Source organism: Salarias fasciatus (genome assembly GCF_902148845.1).
Source record: "Salarias fasciatus chromosome 7 unlocalized genomic scaffold, fSalaFa1.1 super_scaffold_4, whole genome shotgun sequence".
In the NCBI taxonomy this organism is placed as follows: Eukaryota; Metazoa; Chordata; class Actinopteri; order Blenniiformes; family Blenniidae; genus Salarias; species Salarias fasciatus.
Window position 1 is genome coordinate 13,715,822 of NW_021941229.1, and position 18,895 is coordinate 13,734,716.

Sequence of the window (18,895 nt, forward strand, 5' to 3'; positions counted from 1 at the left end):
TGCTCAGAGATGAAACAGCCCGACGCCACAGCTTCCTGTCGCCGTTACAAATTAAAAGCCCTTCTTTCAGATTTAAAGACATCTAGTGGTTTATTCATGGCACAACCATATACCAGCACTGTAACAGCGCTGCAACCTTACCAGTATATGACTTTCTTTTCTCTCCTTCCTGCGGTATCTAAAGGGATATTGTAAATGCTAGTGTACTGCAGTTTAAACTTCTGGCCTTGCAGCCAGCCTTGCTCAAAATGTTGTTACACGGCTCACAATGAGCATGCAGCCTTAACGTGGCGATACCCTTTGACTCGACTCGTAATGTGTTCTGAACAGCCCTCGCATTGGTGTATGTGTATGTGTATGTGTGTGTGTGTTGGCGCTTGACCATCCTTAATCAGTGTAGGTCTGCCGAGGTCACTCTGAAAGCGCGGCGGTCTGAGACAGACTCGCTCTCGGTACACCTGGCAGAGGGAGGGAGCAGAACGCTGTCACCGGCCTAAACTGCTGGCAGATCTGTTTAGTTCAGAGAGCTCTGGTCCTCGAACTGGATCACGGCCCAAAAAACAAAAAAAAAAAGAAGTGAGAGGTGGCGGAAGCTCGTTCGGCTGCCGGGTTGAGCGAAGCCAGGAGTGTTTTGGCAGAGAGCGAGAGCGGCCAGCGGTAATGACGGGGGCCAGCTAAGTGGCCTGAACCTTCTGCAACGTAAGCAGGAGGGATTCGCAGTTCTCCTCCAGAACAGGGGCAGGAGAGCTCGGATGGCTGTTACATCCCTCTTGACATCATGAGTCATACAATGAGTCTCTGTGTTCTGATGCATATGATACAGATGCGCGTGAGCAGGATGTCTGGTGATCGTTTTTGCTTGAGGAGAAAATACACACATCGGCATGTTTTCTTTTCGTTTAACATGGAAAACACGCACATTAAAAAAAAAAAAAAAACTCAGCACATTGTATTTCTCCTCCCCTAAATCACAAAGTTCAGTTCGTAAACCAAAGACACGTTTTCTAAAAAGATAATACATTCATTCAAAGTGATGGCGATGAGGAATACAATATCTTGATAGGATCGACAAACGGAATAATTACTTCATGGCTAAAACCTGAGTTATTTTCATATGAAACTGCACAACAATGCACATCAAAAATAAATGATGTCTCATTCATCTCATGTAGAGTATTATTTGCATGACTAAAGCTATGCTAATATATTCATGTGATATATATACACACACATCGACGTATGGGTTATTTATGTGTCTGTATGTTTCCAGGATGTGAGATTATCTGAGGGGTCCAATCAAAACACAGAACCACATTATGACTGGATGTCTTTGAACAATTTTTCTGAAGCATGTCGACTTCAAAAGAGTACATCCTTGCAACAGAGCCATGACAAAAATGGTATTTCCTTTTTATACATTTGAATTTCGGACTTTCGAACTCAAGCGGCAGTCAGATTTGGTGAATATTATGTGGAAAGTCCTGCTGTCTCTGGCTTTTTCCCGATTTTAGGTCATGTTTTGGCTATTTTTGCAGTAGTAGTCCGCTATCCTCACTCTGGAAACGAGGGAGAGCAGAGGCACAGCATAATTTACATTATCTTCAGCCTCTTTGTTCTGCTATTGCCTCTTGTCCTCTCCCAGCCCTCTCCAGGATGAAAGCAGGCGTGACTGTGTATATTGACTTGACGGGCCGAGCACTACAGTGGAGCAATGCGCAGTTGCTGGATCAGTTTCAACAGGTTCGTTCTGGCACTGGAGGGCTCTGCTGCTCCCATTATCCAGGTGTCTTTGTCACAAAAAGTCTTCATAGTCCAAGAGTTTCGAATGTTGGCGAGTTTTCCAAAGGCGGTAGAGGCGAAAGTCGAAGTACATCTCAATCATTTCTTTGCCTTAAAGGGAAAAAAAAAATGAGAAGAAATGGTTTAATGGGCAGGCATTTAGCACTATTTTCATATTAATTCAACACCAAGATGTCTTCATGATGACTGGAAACTAAAAATGTTGCAACCAATAAAAATCAGACTGTAAAGCCTGGAAGGACTTTGTCGCAAATGTGTCATTTGAATTTCAAAAATGTTCAAAAAATTGTCAGGAATTTCTTTGTAAAGAAGTCTCATGGTTGTCTCAGATTTCTCTCAGTTTAGTTTCAGCAAATCACAAAGTTCAACAGATGACCTCAGTATGTTAGTCCCTGAGTGCAGCAGCTGTTCCACTTCTTTGATCAGCTCCACTTTGCTTTCAGTGTTTGATTACAAAATCATTGCTAAAGTGAGGAGGGACCCATTCCTTGCATGGCAACAAAGTCTCTATTGTGATGAATTTTTCTGCCTATTTTGCCAAAAAAAAAAAGTAATTTTAGCAAGTGAATGTTGTTCAAATCTCATGTTGTACAAGTATCATAGGAGGTGCATGCAAACTTCAGGCATCAAACATTCAAACAGCAACTCGTTGTCATTCCAAGTCAAATGTGATGCTGATGGATGTATTAGCTTGCATTTTTACGTCTCCAGGCAGTTGCTGTTGCAGAAAGAGTCCCTTATCTGAGCATGTGGGCTAAAAGAAAAGAGGGCAAGCTAAGCGAAGGGTCTTACCAGCTTAACCTAACCAAACGCTAATCGTAGGGAAAAAACAACAAGCATGTTTATTCTCTGAGAATGTACAGTGGCCATTGGTTCTTTACAACCTCGTGAGTTGTTTAGCTGTAAGTAAACACAGTGTATTCTGGCAACAGTTGGGAATGAACCTGTAATGGCAGTATGAAAATATGAAAATGTCTGGACCAAATCACAACACATTATGTACACACAGTAAAATGAGTGTGAATTTCTGAATCATTGTGCTCTGTGATATTGAGACAGATGTCCAAACAGTCCATCTGGAAAATATTCACGGCGCTACACTTTTTACACATTTTGTTTTGTTACAGCCTCTTTCCAAAATGGTTTCAGTTCATTTTTGCCTTCAAAATTCTCCACGCAATACCCCATAATGACAGTGTGAAAAAAGGATTAAAAAAAAAAAGTCTTATCAAAAAAAAAAAAACAAAAAAAAAAAACAACTGACAAATCACGTGCACAACCTAAGTGTTCACAGCATGAAGCCTTGAAGCTGAAAACTGAGCTCAGGTCCATCCTGTTCCCACTGATCATCCTCGTGTCCACGTGTGGTAAATGAAGTTGATCGAACATGATTTAGAAAAGCACACATTAGCTGCGGCTACATGGACCAAAATTAACGCGATTAAATTTGCTCCATATAAACACTTCACTCTAATCATATTTACACCATCCAGTGGAAATTTCGATGAGACCGAGGCAGTGGTGTATTCTGGGGTTTTGAGCCAATTGCAGTCCATGTGCAGCACATCGGGTTAGTCCCGACAGTCTGAGATGTGACCGTGTGCACACGTCTGTGTTTCGAAAAAAATAGCTCAAGGCAAGGCTCAACTGGTCAGTCCAGATTCACATAATGAAAAAAGATGGACCACAAGCACAGTAACTCTGGTTAATTCCATTTTTGATATCGGTGGGCTTCAGGGTAAAGCTGGTTGTGGGATTCTGTAGCTCCATGTCACAAACTGCAAACGTCACAGTGCAAAGCATTATGGGATTGCCCCAGTGAACTTAATCTGGTCACATTTTGATAGATTTATATTGGCACAATATTCCAATAACTTTGGTTTTCATGTAAAGGGTCCAGAAAAGTTTCTGTCTTTAGTGAAGTCTACTGTTTTATATTGTTCTTTTAAAATGCTTTGGGTTGATTATGTGTTTAAGTGTTGTGTTCAAAATTAACAAACCAAAAACTGGCTCGAGAGAGGGTGAAATCTGCATCCTTGCCACTAGATTTCACCAAATCCTACTAATTGTTCGGTTTTTATTTCATCTCACATCAAACCTAAATGGTGCCCAGTTCATCTTATCGGGCAGTATTTCTTGCTGTTATGAATCTGTCTCCAAAAAATGTTTCAAGGAGTCTTTCAGAGCAGTGTGTGTGGATTTTTCAAAAAAAAAAAAAGAAAAAAAAAGTGGCCTTTTATGAGGCAGGAAAGATCTAATGAAAGATGCTATCAGTGTTTTTGGAGCTTGACTCATATAAACAAAGAGCCACACTGTCTGACTTGCTTTCTCTATTTTGGCCTTTATTTTGATAGTGTGTCTCTTATGAGCCTGATGCCATTGTTGCTGTGTTTAGATAAAACAAAAAGTGAAAATATTGCAGAATTGTGTAAAAAAAAGCCTGTTTTACTTCCGATACCGAAGATTCTATTCACCGCAGTTTAATTTGTTTGGGAGAAAAACTTAAATTGGATTTTGTTTTAGAAGAAATCTTTCTCTTTCGGTGTGCAAATCATCAGTGTGATGTGAGCATGTCACTTTTCTCTTTTTGCCACCAAGAGAGAAAAGCGTAGAAAGGGAACATGTGTGAGGGGGTAAAGACGAGACGGTCTGGATCAGTGAAACAGCGCTGCTTGTTCCTAGCACTAAATACAGGCTTGATACCAGCCATCAGTGAACAGAGGACTGCATGTCCCTGCTCTCCCCTGCAGCGAGCCGAAGAAGTGTGTCTCAACAAAGTGCGACTTTCTCTTGTGCACACTGCGTACCGTGGTACTTGGTTACTTTTTGTGTGCTGCTGTAAGTTGTTCATCTTTATTTGTCTGTAAAGTTTTTCACTGGTTGACTTTTATCTATAATTCTATTCTTCGGAATGTTCCAACGTGTGTGTGTACAGGTCTATAGTAGCCTCAGCCATCATGGTTCACTCAAAGTATTGACTGAGTCTAAATGAAAAGAAATAGTTGGTAAAATCAGATGAACGTATTTGAAATGAGAAGAAAATCTGAAGAGACACTGATTATAAATCAGAATTTTTACATAAGGCACAGCTGTGAGAGTGGATTCCTCCTCCAGTTGTCAGTGCAGAGCAGATGGTATATGCCCACAACATTTCATATGTACTCAATCTTAACACAAGCATATGTAAGCGCGCATGAATCACCGTGCATGTGTGAGTGCATTTGCATGTTTGAACTCACCCTGCGCCGACAGTTCCAGCGGTGACTCGAACTCAACAGAATAAGGCCTCATCAGATTCTTCAGTTTCTGGAACAGCTGTTGGGCCGAGATAAGAAAGAAAACGCCAATTAATCCTTCTGCAGTTGGATGTGCTTGCAGCGGGGCGACCCGTGTATTTAGTGGCAGCACACAAACACAGAGAAGCACAGGGGGACGGCGATACATTGAGGTTGTTACTGCCAAAGAGACAAGGAGACAAACGCACTGTCATGTTCTGCAGGTAACAAGGAGATAAAAAGAGACAAGGGAGCAAGTTTCAGAGGTGTTCATTTCTCTTTAAGGTTTCCATATGACGCCTCTTTCCTTTTATGAATCAATAAAGCTTGTAAAAGTTCCCTGCGTCTCCTTTTAAATGCTTCATGTGTAGGAAGGTTTACGACATGGAGCTTCCCTATAAAATTTAATGAAAGTCAGATCTTACTAATTGAACTACACTTTTTGTGTGCCCGCATGCACGCATGTGCGTTTCCTCAGAGAATACAACTACCATTGATCAGAACTTCATACAACAGAGAGTGAAACATTTCACAGTGACTAAACAGAGAGTGCTAAATTGGTGAGTCGTGGAGTTCCACAGGGTTCTTTGCTCGAACCCATGTTTTTTGCATTATAAATGCTCCCTATAGAACAAACATAAGCAAACGCCTCATTGCATTACTGTCCAATGGCAACTTGTTTGTTAAGCTCTGCATCTGTCCCATCCTTTTCTCTCTCATGGTCCTTTACCAATGCAGCAGAAAGCCACAAAACACAACAAACACTATGTACAGCTAGGAGTTACAGAGTCTTATTGCCACAGGAACGAAGGATCTCCTGTGGCGCTCTGTGCTGCATTGTATGAATCTGTTACTGAAATCACTCCTGCTGCTGACCGGGACATCGTGGAGGGGCATCATCAATGCAGCTGAGGCTTAGAACAACTGCCAATCTGCTAGAAACAATACTGTGCCCCTGAGAGCAACATAAAAAGAGAGCCAGGGCAAAAGGAGTCTAAAAACACAGTGAGAGGAGATTGTACCGTGGTCTTCGAAGTGGTTTACAGACAGATGGGAGAAGGATGATCAATGAATGAGAACCATAAAGAAAGAATTAAAATAATCAGAGTTATTATGCGGCTAAAGGCATGGAAAGTCTCCCATTTTCCTGGTGGAAATGGAGAGTCCGCCTCCGTCACTGCAGAACTAAACTTTCAAGCCAATGAGTTTCAGTATATATTCAATAAAGCAGAGTTTTGTTTTTTTTTTTTGTTAGTCTTTGGACTGCAAAGCTTTTTTTCCCCCAAGATATGATATTTATAAAACTGAGCCGTCTTACAATCGTGGTCGTCCATACTAATGCGTTGCCTTTTAGGGATTATTCAAGATTGGAAACAAGTAATTGGTAACTAAATGTGAGAAAAAGGTCTATTTTAGGATCTATAGTTCCTCTGAGTAGTTTCTTGCTTCACTGTCACAGTATTACACCCACATATACTCAAATTAAAGCTTACAGATTTTCTTCTTGAATTTAGTCATGCACAACTCCGCATGTCAGGAATAATCAAAGAGCAAATGTGCCTCAGTTTCCCACTTTATGATTCAAAACGGAGCTGGTATAGAAAAGCTTTTATTTTCTTGTGTTTTCTTTTCCTTTGAAGAACATAAAAGAAAACGGCTCGATGTCTGATGTGGAAGGCAGAATGTGTGGGGACATGCAGGCGGTGCGGTTCGTCTGCGGCGCAGAAAAGAGCTGCAGGCGCGTAACAAACAACGTGTTGCGTGCTGGGTCGTCCGTCCTGGGTGGCTTCTCGCAAGCTAACAGCGGCTGTTGTTTCCCAGGACGAAACAAGATGCAGAGTTAGTGCTGACAAAACTAAAACGCTCCGGAGAGTCTCTGGATATCTGCCATGAGGTGAAAACTGGGTCAGACTCCCTGTCTGACCTGCTCTGCTGCTGCTCTCCATACGTATCCTCTACCTTCATTTTCCTGTCCTCCAGCCAGACGCCACACTTGGTTAAACTGCATGAGGGGAAAAGTTGAGCTTCTCTGGAAGGATTCATCCAGCTGGGAAAACAGCGTGTCGCTTCATTTACAATCAAACAGCTCTGAATGATTATCGAGGTGACAAACATAATGGAATCAGATAATGTCATTGTTAAAAGCCTGATTGCTTTGACATTAACCAAAGTATTTTTCAAAGAAGGGAGAAGTTTGTCACTCTTGAGTTAACTTGAGTTATGTGTATATATGAAAACACAGATGCTCTTTGACCATAGCTGCACATCATCCTTTATCAGTCACTGCTGATGCTCAGTATTTGTTGCTGTCATCTGGAGTTTCCAAAAACACTCAAATTCGCCTGAGTATGCAAACACACGTTCCAAGTATTATTGTAAAATTATGTTGTTGTGAATACAGCAGCCTAATCATTAGCAATAGTACAGATTAAGAGTCAACATGCTTTTTAAAAAAACACCGTACGTGACATTTCAGGACCTGGCATGGACTGGCAGGGCGTAACTCTACTTCCTGAAGAAGCAGGTGTCAATCCCTGCAGCTCCGGTTTACATGATTGATAAAATCCTTTCTATTTTTAATTGGAAAATATGTCATAATGTATAAAAGGTTCATATACCAAAGTCAGACTAGTAGAGGTTGTAAAGAGAAAATGAGAAACAAGTCTCAAGGTTAAAGCAGGTAAAACTTTCTTTGGACAAAGGTGCTGAATGAATTCATCCTCTCTGAGTCTCTGGTTGGAAAATATCACTTTGAGCTTCAGGAACGGAGCCAGACTCTTGAGACAAGAGGAAAAAAAACCCAACCAATTTTGTTGCTTTGCATTCACACACTTCAGATACAAACGCTGGTGTGTGTTTGTGTTGGGGAGGAGATAGCACTGATGTGCAGTCTGTACTGCAGACTGTCCATCAACCCCGGAGAGATCCGCTTTATATAACAAAGCGGTTTTGGCAGACGTGACTGGAACAGACAGTTAGGTCACACAAACACCGCTGGCTGTGGTGTTTGTGTGCGTCTGCATGCGAGTGCCAGATTGTTTGTGCGCGGTTGTTTTCCTATGTGTGCACGCGGCTCTATTTGTTGACATTAGCGGCGGCATTCAGCCTGTGAGCCGCTCGGCGCCATCCAGTAACATTAGTCAATACGAGATAATAGTCGCACAGGTAGGAGAGGAGACGGGAGGAAATCAAGACAGCCAGGAGGATGGCATGCTGATTATCGGATGGAAACAGAGGCGGTGAGCAGAAATATGAAAGCACAGGCCTGTGACAAGGGGAATGAAAGTATGTAAGTAAATCAGAGTGAAAACTGAGCAAGGGAGAAAAAAAAACAGGAAACCAAAGCAAGTCTAAACTTCAAGCCTCTAAAGCTTTGAAATCAGTATCAACAAGCTGCAGAGAAAGTCTTATTTGCTTCAGTTTAAGACAATTATACTTGGTCATATACTTGCGCGGTTTGCAGTGTATCTAGTTAGAAGTTTTGTTGAATGTGTTCTTCCTCCTATGTTTGTGTGCTTTAGAAAGACAGGGGTCCAAAGCACGATTGTCAGTGTATTGATTCCTCCATTCATCTTTAAGAATTGCATTGTTTCAAGCTAGGGTTGGAAGGACTGAATCCATTTCCAGTTAACATACAGTGAAAGGTTGGATACACACCGGACCCGTTACCAGCCTATCCAAGGGCCAAAGAGAAACACACACTCATTCACACAATCTACACATGCACAGGGAGAACGTGTGAAGTGTATGGGACTAAAGCTAAAGCTACACCATGGTCCCATCGTCAGTATATCTTTTCATATCAATATAAAATAATAATACAACGGTGACGACGCTGAGACTGACTTATTGATGTGCATGAGTATCAACAAGCACGGTCCACTGAGAGAATTAGAAAATGTTACTATTGTTAATATAGGTCCTTCAAATGGAAGAGAATTCTCTGATGATTGCTGATGTTTTCAGTGGGACACCATAACAGTGTGTTTCTTTCAGTATCATACAGTTCAAACTCACTTAAAAAAAGTGAGTGAGTTTTGTTATTCTTCATTAAAACTGTGTTGCTCCAGCTTCTCTGCACTGCAGTGCAGAATGTTTCTTGAGACACCATGTTTTGTCTGTGTGTGTATGTTTTTTGTGTGAGTATATTGTATATTGTGCACTATATCTGAATACCTTTTCTCCGTTGGGGTTCCCCAGGACGTAGCAGCCCATTATGTGGATCAGGTTTGGCTCTGGATTGACTTTGCTCATGAAGCGACTGAGTCTCTTCCAGAATCTAAAATAAACAGAGGATTATAGTGACTTGAACAGCTTCTTTTGTGAAAAGTTGGCTGAATCCAAATAAAAAGCCCTCCATCCAGTGGACAATAAACATTGATCACATGACACTTTTTCATTGGTATGCTGCTGAGATTTCCACTAAACAGTCTTCCCCGGGAGATATGCAGGAGTCAAAGCAGTCATAGAGGGACTCATAAATGACAAACAAAGAGAGCGTGTTACTCCATCCCAGCACAGCGTCTCTGATGTTTTAACTTTCACATAAGAGTATGAATGTCCTGTGACAGCACCAGCAGCAAACATGAGGCGAATCAGTTTAACCAAGTAAGCTGTGTATTCTTGAGAGGACACGGAATAATAACCCTTATATTCTTGTCCTGACGACCGGATTTGGGCATGAATACTTAGAAATAATAATGGTAGACAGTTCAGAATATCTGTATAGTTACAAAACAACCAAAAATCATGGAAATTGAGTTTTATGTCCTTAAATAGGCTAAGTCATATACTTATGAGCATCACAGTACTAAGCAGAAACAAGGTAATATTGAATAAATACTAAAAACAGAAGTTATCTCAGAAAAAAAGGGAGAAGCTTCCATTCATTGTGCATTTTCTGACAACATTACAGCCATGAAATCAAAATAAATCAATGTCCTCATAATAAAAACTTTAATGTGCAAGAATGTATAGCATAAAAGTCCACCAGAAACTTACTGGCTCATGTCTTCTTCCTTCTCCACCTTTGCAAAGGTTGCCACTTTATTCTTCAGTAAATACAGATGACCAGGGCCTCCCTGATGGAATTAAACACAACACAATTGTTACTGTGCATTAAAATTCTTTTCACTTTTCCAACTGATTTCATCGAGTATACAAACAACCATTTACGACACTGCAGCATAGTGAGGAGTTAACAAGTAAAACCTACAATTCTTCATCGTATACAGTGTCTTCACCTGACAAAAGATGAGCATCCTCCAGAACTTGCTTCCTCTCCTGTAAGCTGTGAGTTTCTTCTCGATTTCCTCTGTGAGAGAGAAAAAGAAGTGAGGGGGGGTGAGACTGATGTGAAGGAGAGGGAGCGGCAGAGGGAAAGAGAAGCAGAATATAAAGAGACAAGTGACAACGCGGCGAGAGAGAGGGAGAGATGTGAACAAAGGAAGCCTCTGGAGGCTGAGTTCAAGTACAGGTGTAATATCAGGCGGCGGGGACAGAAGCCCAAAGACGTCATTTAAACTGAACTCAACAGCGTGGAACTCGCAGCAGCAGCAGGAGATGTCACCGTGAAATAAAACAGATCAATAAGACACATTCACATGGAGATCTGAAATCTGTATTGTGCAAATAATAGTCACCGGCATCCTTTCAGCTGCTCTGCTGAAGCTTCATTCAGTGCAGAGTTCATTAAAACTCCAGGGAATATCTACTGAAGATAATTAACAACAATTTCAGGCTTCATGCAAACTAATCTTCAGGAGTCATTCAGTCGTTTTGCAGGGTTTGGCGCTGGTCTCCAGGAAAATACACCGTATTATCCAGAACCGAGTGATATGATTTCCCTGCAAGAGAGATTCACCCTCGGGCTATTTTTCTGACCTTTGACCCCTGTAGTACAATGTTGAGTGAGCGGTCAGTATTCGCTTCTCCAACAAACAGCTCAACTCAGGAAAAAGGAGGAAACAATGTGATTCTTTATCGATACCTCTCAAGTATTTCACAGGTAACTAACTATCTGCTTGCTGTTTGAATAATTAATTTAAACTTTCGTTGAGTAGTGAATGTTGACTCCAAGATTTGCATTTGGACCGTTAAACTACAACGAAGTTTGAAATTTCTGAATCCACTGAATAGCACACTCCCTCGCCTATTTTAATGGTGAAGAAATGTCGACAGACAGTCCACAGAACTACTCACCTAAAATATCATCGAAGGTTGCATGTTCATGGTCCTAAAGGAAAACGCAGAATTACAGACTGTTTAGACGTGTGGGCAGCTTTAATGTCGACAGTACAACATGTGCAGCATATGTAGATGGTTGACTCACGTAGAGGATGGGGATGATGGAAGGATCATCCCTGCGGATTATGGTGGGAACGTACTCCGCCTTGGGGACCTTTGAGGAGATCAGCTGCAGGTGGAGCAGAGAGGGGAGGATTAGTTCGTTAGACTGGACGTGAGGAAAGCAAAAGGTGGGAGATGGGAGGAAAACAGGAAGAGGAATGAACAGTGAAAGGCGGCGGCACTGAAATTCTCATCACAGCCCCTTTGTTTGAAATGCGCAGCTCTGTGTCGTATGCAGTGACGTGAGAGGAAATGCCTTCAGTGCATTTCAGGCACTGTGCCTGTAAATCATGTCTCCGTCCAGCAGCAGGCTCTTAGCTGGCTCTTGTTTGTAATTTAGTGCTGTTTTTCATTTGATTAAATATTAGTGATTCAGCCATTTAAATTCTTTGTTGTTTAAGATATTATACTCAATATCCCCGACTGTAAAATGAGAAAAATTAAAAATAAATCTAAATGTAAGGTTACAGTTGTCCTTTTTTTGGTCTTAGAGTAACAACAAGGTATAAAAAAAAAAAAAAACAACACCAGCAGAGATATACTGATTTACTGTAAGATCAAGAAGAAGCTGCACAATTAAATGGAAAATAAAACAATTGATATATAGGTTCATCTCACATTAAAAAAAAAATCATATGCTTGAGAAGGTCAGGTTTTTTTTTTTTATGTATTTTAATGTAATTATTTTTTCTTTTCAGAAAATAAACTAACACGTTTCAAGCATTTAAAAGATGATTTACTGTGATAATAAAAAAGGCAATAAAAAATCTTTATTTTATGAAATACTCTAATATTTTAACACATTTTTTTAACTTATTAGTTAAATTTATCAAGAAACAACCTTCAGTCTACGTGCACTGTGAGGTGAGACTCAACTAAAACACACTTCTCTACTGCATTTTCATTTTTTTTAGGTGCACAAAGAAATCGGATTCCCCGCTGACTCATTAGCTGCTTCATTCTGCAGCACATCGATCCGGCGCCGATCTCTCACCATGATTTTGGGAGGAACAAAGTCGTCCCCCTCACAGGCCAGCCGCTCCAGCTCCCGTTCCTCCTCCCAGTCCACATTGTCGTCGAGGCCTCCCTCGTCCAGAGTGCTGCAGGAAGTCTGCAGTTCTCCACCTGGAAGAGATTAGAAGACACAGGTGAGGGACCGGGCTGAGATAATGGGGCTGTCGGGGGGAAGGTGGCGGGAGCTCGGAGAGATGACACAGGAAGGGAGGGACTTTGGAGTGAAGGAAAGTCGTGGCCAAGTAGTGAAGCGAGGTGAGTGTGTAGGAGAGGAGGGAGGATGGTTAAAGGTGTCAGCGCCGGAGGAAGATGACAGATGGAACGGCGAGAAGCAGAGTCAGATGACTGATCACCAGTGTAGCAGCAGGACTTCAGGTTTGAACAGATTAGAGAAAAAAAGACTGTGTTTTATGGGAGGTTTGCTCCATAATGATCTGATACATGTGTTTACTGATGCTGTCTGCAACCCTCCGACGTCTGAGTGGGCGCTGGGATGGAGTTCTACTCCTTCATCTGTCCATGTGACAGTTTGGATCTTTGTGATATGGCTTTCTGAAAAGTGTTATATTGATCATCTACTGTGACGGAAACATTTATGATCTGAATGTTAACAATGTGAGCTCATGGGAGAAATTCTAACATCCTATATTATATTGTACAACTTTAAAACATCATTTATGTAAACTGACAGTTATCTGTTATCACAGTAACTACCAGGTTATCATGAATGTCAACTTTATTGTTGCTACGCAATACAAAACACCATGCGCTTGAAGTGTTTGTGAAAGAGGAGTTAGAGGAGAATGAGGAGGAGAGAAAGATCAGCAAAATGAATTTTTAATGACTGAAAAGGGCCTCCAGAGGTTCAATAACAGAGAACAATTGCCTTTCTCCCACAAGAGAGGAAGAATGAGGCATCAGCCACCATTAGACACCAACAATTCATTTATCTTTTGACACATCGTGAAACACTGAAACACTGATGAGGGTGGAGAGAAAAAGAATAAAATCAGACGTCCAGACAGACAAACAGCATGCAAACAGTGTGGTGATTCATATACTGAAGGCCTCACAGACACACACACACACACACACACACATACACACACACACCCTCGCATCAACATCTGCAGCGGCTGACACACGTGGACGGGGACGCACACTCCAGCTTGGAGGACATACTCACAGAAAGAGAGAGGATCACACAGTTGAAGAGAGACCCACGGTCATAAGGAGACAGATGGACAGGGTCAGAGTCAACGGCAGAGACAGTCAGTTTGGACGTGTGATCGTGTGCGAGTGTCCGCGGATTTCAGATTTCGTTTGATCTGCGCGTTAGTTTGCCTCGATCTGCCAAAAGCAGGAAGTGAGCTGAAAAACTGTCAGGACAAAATATCACATCATCGCTCGACTGAAAGAGATCCACAGCACAGACTGCAGTTCTTTTATTAGTTACTCCTGTTTGACCTAAAACTAATGTAGCTGTTTTAATATTTACTGGAAATTAAAAGCAACCAACTCTTGTGCAGTCTTACGCTTCATTGTCTCGTTTACTAAGGCCCTAATATTGTACACAAAGCTGTGTTATTGTGGTATTGTGGTATTGTTGAAGTGTCTGTGTGGGCCTGTCAAATGAATGATTCATTAATTCAGTCACGACTAAAGCGAGTTCAGTGATTTGTAATAAAATGCTCTGAATTCTAAACGTGAGAGCTTCTCGAAAGGCAGAATTACAGGAGAATGAAAACATCCAAGAAGCAGAAACACAGCTGATATAAAATACCAACACACAGACAGATTTTATGAAGGTAAAAATCACTTTTAGTTTTAGGTTATGAATGACTCACAAGTATTGTAGTTTCAGGCTGAAGGTAAAATTACTCTTATCATGATGCTGTCTGTAGGACTGAGTTAGTTTCAGGATTAATGAGATATTCCCGCCTCAGTAAACAGGAGTTTAGTAGAATAGTAACAAAGCTGCTCCTTGGCGGATAAAGTCAATAGTTGTACACAGACTCTACATCTGGTTTCACATTTAAACAAATGTAACAAGCAATATATATATATAACATCAGCAACTCCATTATACTGATCAGTTAGTGATTACTGACAGTGAAACATTAATTTATAACATTCAATTCACTAAAATGTTTAAGATTTGTACCAAAAAATGGTGCAAACACAGATGCAGAGGAGTAAATCGATCGCTTCAACCACAGACCGACTTCATTAGTATTGTTTCTTTATATAATTTCAGACGTCCTCCATTGATCTCAGGGATCTTCCTCTTTTTGCTGATATTTCTTCTCTTACTGTCTGTTTGGAGTCATATTATCTCTGCTGTAGATTAAGTTTGGAACCCATCCGAAAGATATACTCTAATAATATCAGTACTGAGCACAAAGGTGTCAAATTTATTTTGCTGTTTATAAAAAAAAAATGTTAAGAAAACCTCCGAAATAAAGTTGAAAAAACTTAAATATTTTATTTGAACATGACCTCTGAACTCTGAGAACGTATCTAGTTTGTAACAAGTAGCTGATGACTCCCCACCTTCTGGTGATTAGAGTCAAAGTAACTGTGTTAAAATTCGTAATGTAACAGAAATATACCAATAGTGTACGTGTGCCATAGAACACATTTTCTATTCAAAAGCTGCTCCTGTTTTCAGATTCCATCATGCCAGACTAACAGTCATTGAGCATCATTGCACCTGGACGGAGTGTCGACTGACGCTCGTATATCAACCTGCTGATTATCATGGCGCTCTTGCTGCTGACAAATGTTGTTGAGTGGCTTTTAACTTCTTACGAGCCACCTGTGTTTGAAAATTAATTACTGACAAAAGTACGACGCGAGTACAAAGCCGAGTTGAGCTGCAATCAATCTGCCAGTCACAGCGCGAGGGCACCGAGGGACACGAGGGTAATTCATGACGCCACACGAGAAACATGGATCGAAGTGTGTTTTCACTGCTGCTCTTCTGTCACACTGTCAACACTTGAGAATTTATCAGAAGCATTATTAGTAGATGCTCGGCTTCATTTTTCTATTAGTCGGCTAAATGTGTGTTTGCAATCATTACCTCTGAACATGTAGGTTAAAGATGAAGAGTAACCTCTTCCTCTCTTCCTCCCAGCCTGTTAGGAGTCCAGCTCCAACAAACAACTCTTTACAGTTGAGTCATATTTGAAAAGTCCTTTTCATATAGATTAAATTTTCTATTTCTAGCATGTTTAATGAGTCTTTAGCAAGTGTTTTTAGTGAAAACAACTCAAGACCTGTCCCATTCACATGGCTGGCCCACTGCCAGTGATCTGCAATTGTTAATTATTAGTAAATGAAATTTCTCTCCAATTAATAATTTGATTAAAACACACATTACTTCCAATGATTTATTGCCTTTGTTTATCTATTACTGAAGTATTTCACTTCTAATAATCAAACATAAATCCCAACACTTTCATATATTAACTTCCCTCTTCATATTCAGCCACATGACCTTATATGGTAACGTCCTCATACCTTCGCATTTTGATAGAAAGTTAATATTTATCAAACGCATGATACACGAGTGTAACTTGAGCAGGCCTTAATTATAAACAGTGAGTTGAATAAAAATAGAAGATATGTGATGGCAGATTATCCCACAGACATTATAGAGTCTCTTACATCACATCAGATCAAATCATGAACTTTAGCTGTCAGTAACAAACTGGAACTCCTGACGATGTTAAAACAGATGTGGTTTTGGCCAATTTTAAACTTCACAACTTTTTCTATTCACTCTGTCTGTGGCTTCATGTCAGTGTCTGTGGACGTGTGTGTGTGTGGCTTTCTGTGTGCGTGCATGCACATGTGTGAGTCCGTGTTAACTCACTGTCTCTGGGCTCATTGGGAGAGTCAGTCTTGACAGGGGTGGGATCGCTCCAGGAACGGCTGAAACTCTTCGATCTACGTTCAGCGAATGCTAGGGCAGGCGGGGAGAGATCGTCACGCACACGCACACACACACACACACACACGCGCACACGCACACACACACACGGGCAGGGCCACAGACGGGCCGCTTCCTCGACACGCTCGCCACCCAAAACACGTAATAGTGCAAAAGGCGGATAGGCGGATGCAGCAAGTGCACGGTCATAGTGTGCCAACGACACCATCCCTCCTCAACACGGACGCACAGGTTGCCAAACGAACACACAAACAGGAGACGCACAATCAACCTGCTGCTCGTCGTCGTCCGCGGACTCAGACAGACGACTCCTCTCACAGATTCACTGAGCCGCTCAAAGATAAGATCATCTCTGCTTTCAACAGTAATCACTGAGCTCTCGGAATATTTTTAGACTACTTGAAAGCGTTTGACATGGTTAATCAACAGTGTCCCTCGAGGCGCTGTATTTTTTTCGGCCTGTGCTTTTGAGGACGGCAGATCCTCGCTCGTGCTTACTTTGTTCATTTTGCTGCTGATGCTCGCTTGTGCTTTTTGAGCGGATATTTCTTTTTTTCATTTACAGCTGAGACTTTCAGAGGGTCAGCTTCGTAACGTTTTCTCACTAGCACCTGAAAAGACATATTTGTGAGGGACACTTTACAAGTCACAAGAACCTATTTAACATTTAACTAATCTATATTATTAGACTTGACCAGTCAAAAACTTTATAACCATGAAGGAAAATTCACCATGAAGAGGTCAATTCACTCCAAGTTATGAAGCAAAGTGAGAGGAGATTATTCAGAGAATAAATTAGCTCTAGTAGAACAATTTCTTCCTCACAGCTGGATGTCTGAGGTGCAGAATAAGTTTAATGCTTCTGTCACCAGCAGCAAGATTTTGGGCAATAAAGTAGCTCAACAGTGCAGAAAAAGTGCTGATGTGCAGCATTTTGGGAGTTGGTGTCACACTTGGGCTTTAAATGGTTTCAGGCTTGTTAAGATTAAGACAAAAACCGACTTTTACTTCGAGGAGCCTGCATGTTGAGCCAATGGGATCATCGTGTTAAATTAAGACAAATCCATAACGGGTCAATAACATCATCCTCATGTGTAATACGGCTACAGAAATCTGTTTATTTAGTTAAAAAGCTGCAAATCTGTGAATGTTTTAAGCACTTTAGCTGTTGGAGAAACTGAAGAAAAGAACTGTCACTCCGTGTTCAGTTAAGTGTTTTGAGAATGGCATTAAAAGTTAATCTTGTTTAATGTGCTTTATTTCATTAATTTTCACATGATAAAGTTTAGGGTCAAGTAGTGCTAGACTTCAGTGTTCTTCAATGAATTGAGAGTTTATTTGAACCATGTTGGTAAATTTCCTGTGAATCAGAACCTCATGTGTTGTTTTCAGTAAAATATAGTTGCTTTTTCATGGTAATGACTAAATTGGTATGCAATTAAAAAAAAATTCTGTAATTATTAAAATAAAACATAAAATGTTTAATCAATCAGAGTTTGAGCAGGGTAAGAAGCTAAAATAAATTATTAGGCTTTGAGCAGAACAAATTCCATCACTAATATAGTTATTTTAAGCCAAACCAAATACGTAAGTGTTCTGAGACACAAACACCCTGATTCTCAGAACATATATCAAATAAGAAAATCACTGCTGTTGACCTCTTGCATCAGTTAAACATGTGTTTGGCACTTATGCTGCTTTGAGAGAGTGAATTATTTGAAATTTTAGAAATCGTCCCTCAGTGTTTTGTCCACGATCCTGACGTCTCAGAGGCCACTTCTTCCCTCTTTTCTAAAAGTAGCAGCTTCCAGAAAAACTTCACAAACCTAAACTGAATTTACGAAACGATTTCCGGTTTGCCCAGCGTACTGCGATCCCACAACCACATCCTTCCATTTCCAACAGTCACTCCATCACTATTCCTCCTGCAATGTATGCCACGTCTTTATGTCTGCAGACTCTGCAGCCACACAAACAAAAAAAAAACAAACGTTTCAACAAACGACAGCGAAAGGCCACCGGATCCACGTCTTACTCACTCATCGACACACACATGCACAGGCTCACATCACCGGTTTACCGAGCACACACTGATAAATAAATATATCAACCTGTTGACATGAAACCCCAGTGATGCACTTGTGCTTGGTGCCACACACATGCATCAACACGACAAAAAAGGAAGGACAAATAAAACACACTGATGGTGGCGGAGTGAACAACATCCAAACACACACACACACACGCATCTGACTCACTCTGCGCTTTAATCCTTCTGCTGCCCACCATCCGAAGATGCTTCCGGAAGTTCCTGTGGGTAGCAGATTCCAAGCGGAGGAGGAAAAACAGAGGAAGGACCGAAATGTAAAGAGCAGAAAGAAAGAGGAAGGGGTGGGCGGGAAATAAAGCCGGGGAAAACAAAAAGAGCAGACTTCAGTGTCAAGCTTCTGCACTTTACAGAGCCTGAAAAAGAGATAATTAGGTAAATATATGTATTTCC

The 18,895-nt window shown here is 41.0% G+C and overlaps 1 protein-coding gene across 2 annotated transcripts in view; it reads right to left on the bottom strand.

The window, feature by feature from the left end:
- Window positions 1-516: 516 nt before the first annotated feature.
- nsmfa (NMDA receptor synaptonuclear signaling and neuronal migration factor a) overlaps window positions 517-18,895 on the bottom strand; it is a 44,923-nt gene continuing 26,544 nt past the window's right edge. The window contains exons 6-15 of one of the 2 annotated variants that reach the window (XM_030085051.1): window positions 18,654-18,706; window positions 16,318-16,407; window positions 12,418-12,548; window positions 11,407-11,490; window positions 11,277-11,310; window positions 10,319-10,389; window positions 10,077-10,156; window positions 9,252-9,354; window positions 5,040-5,115; window positions 517-1,890 (exon numbers count right to left, since the gene is read on the bottom strand). In XM_030085051.1, coding sequence (XP_029940911.1) covers window positions 1,793-1,890; window positions 5,040-5,115; window positions 9,252-9,354; window positions 10,077-10,156; window positions 10,319-10,389; window positions 11,277-11,310; window positions 11,407-11,490; window positions 12,418-12,548; window positions 16,318-16,407; window positions 18,654-18,706 — 820 coding nt within the window. In that variant the 3' untranslated portion in view covers window positions 517-1,792. The remainder of the gene's footprint in view (window positions 1,891-5,039; window positions 5,116-9,251; window positions 9,355-10,076; window positions 10,157-10,318; window positions 10,390-11,276; window positions 11,311-11,406; window positions 11,491-12,417; window positions 12,549-16,317; window positions 16,408-18,653; window positions 18,707-18,895) is intronic. The other variant, XM_030085052.1, reaches the window with a different exon arrangement.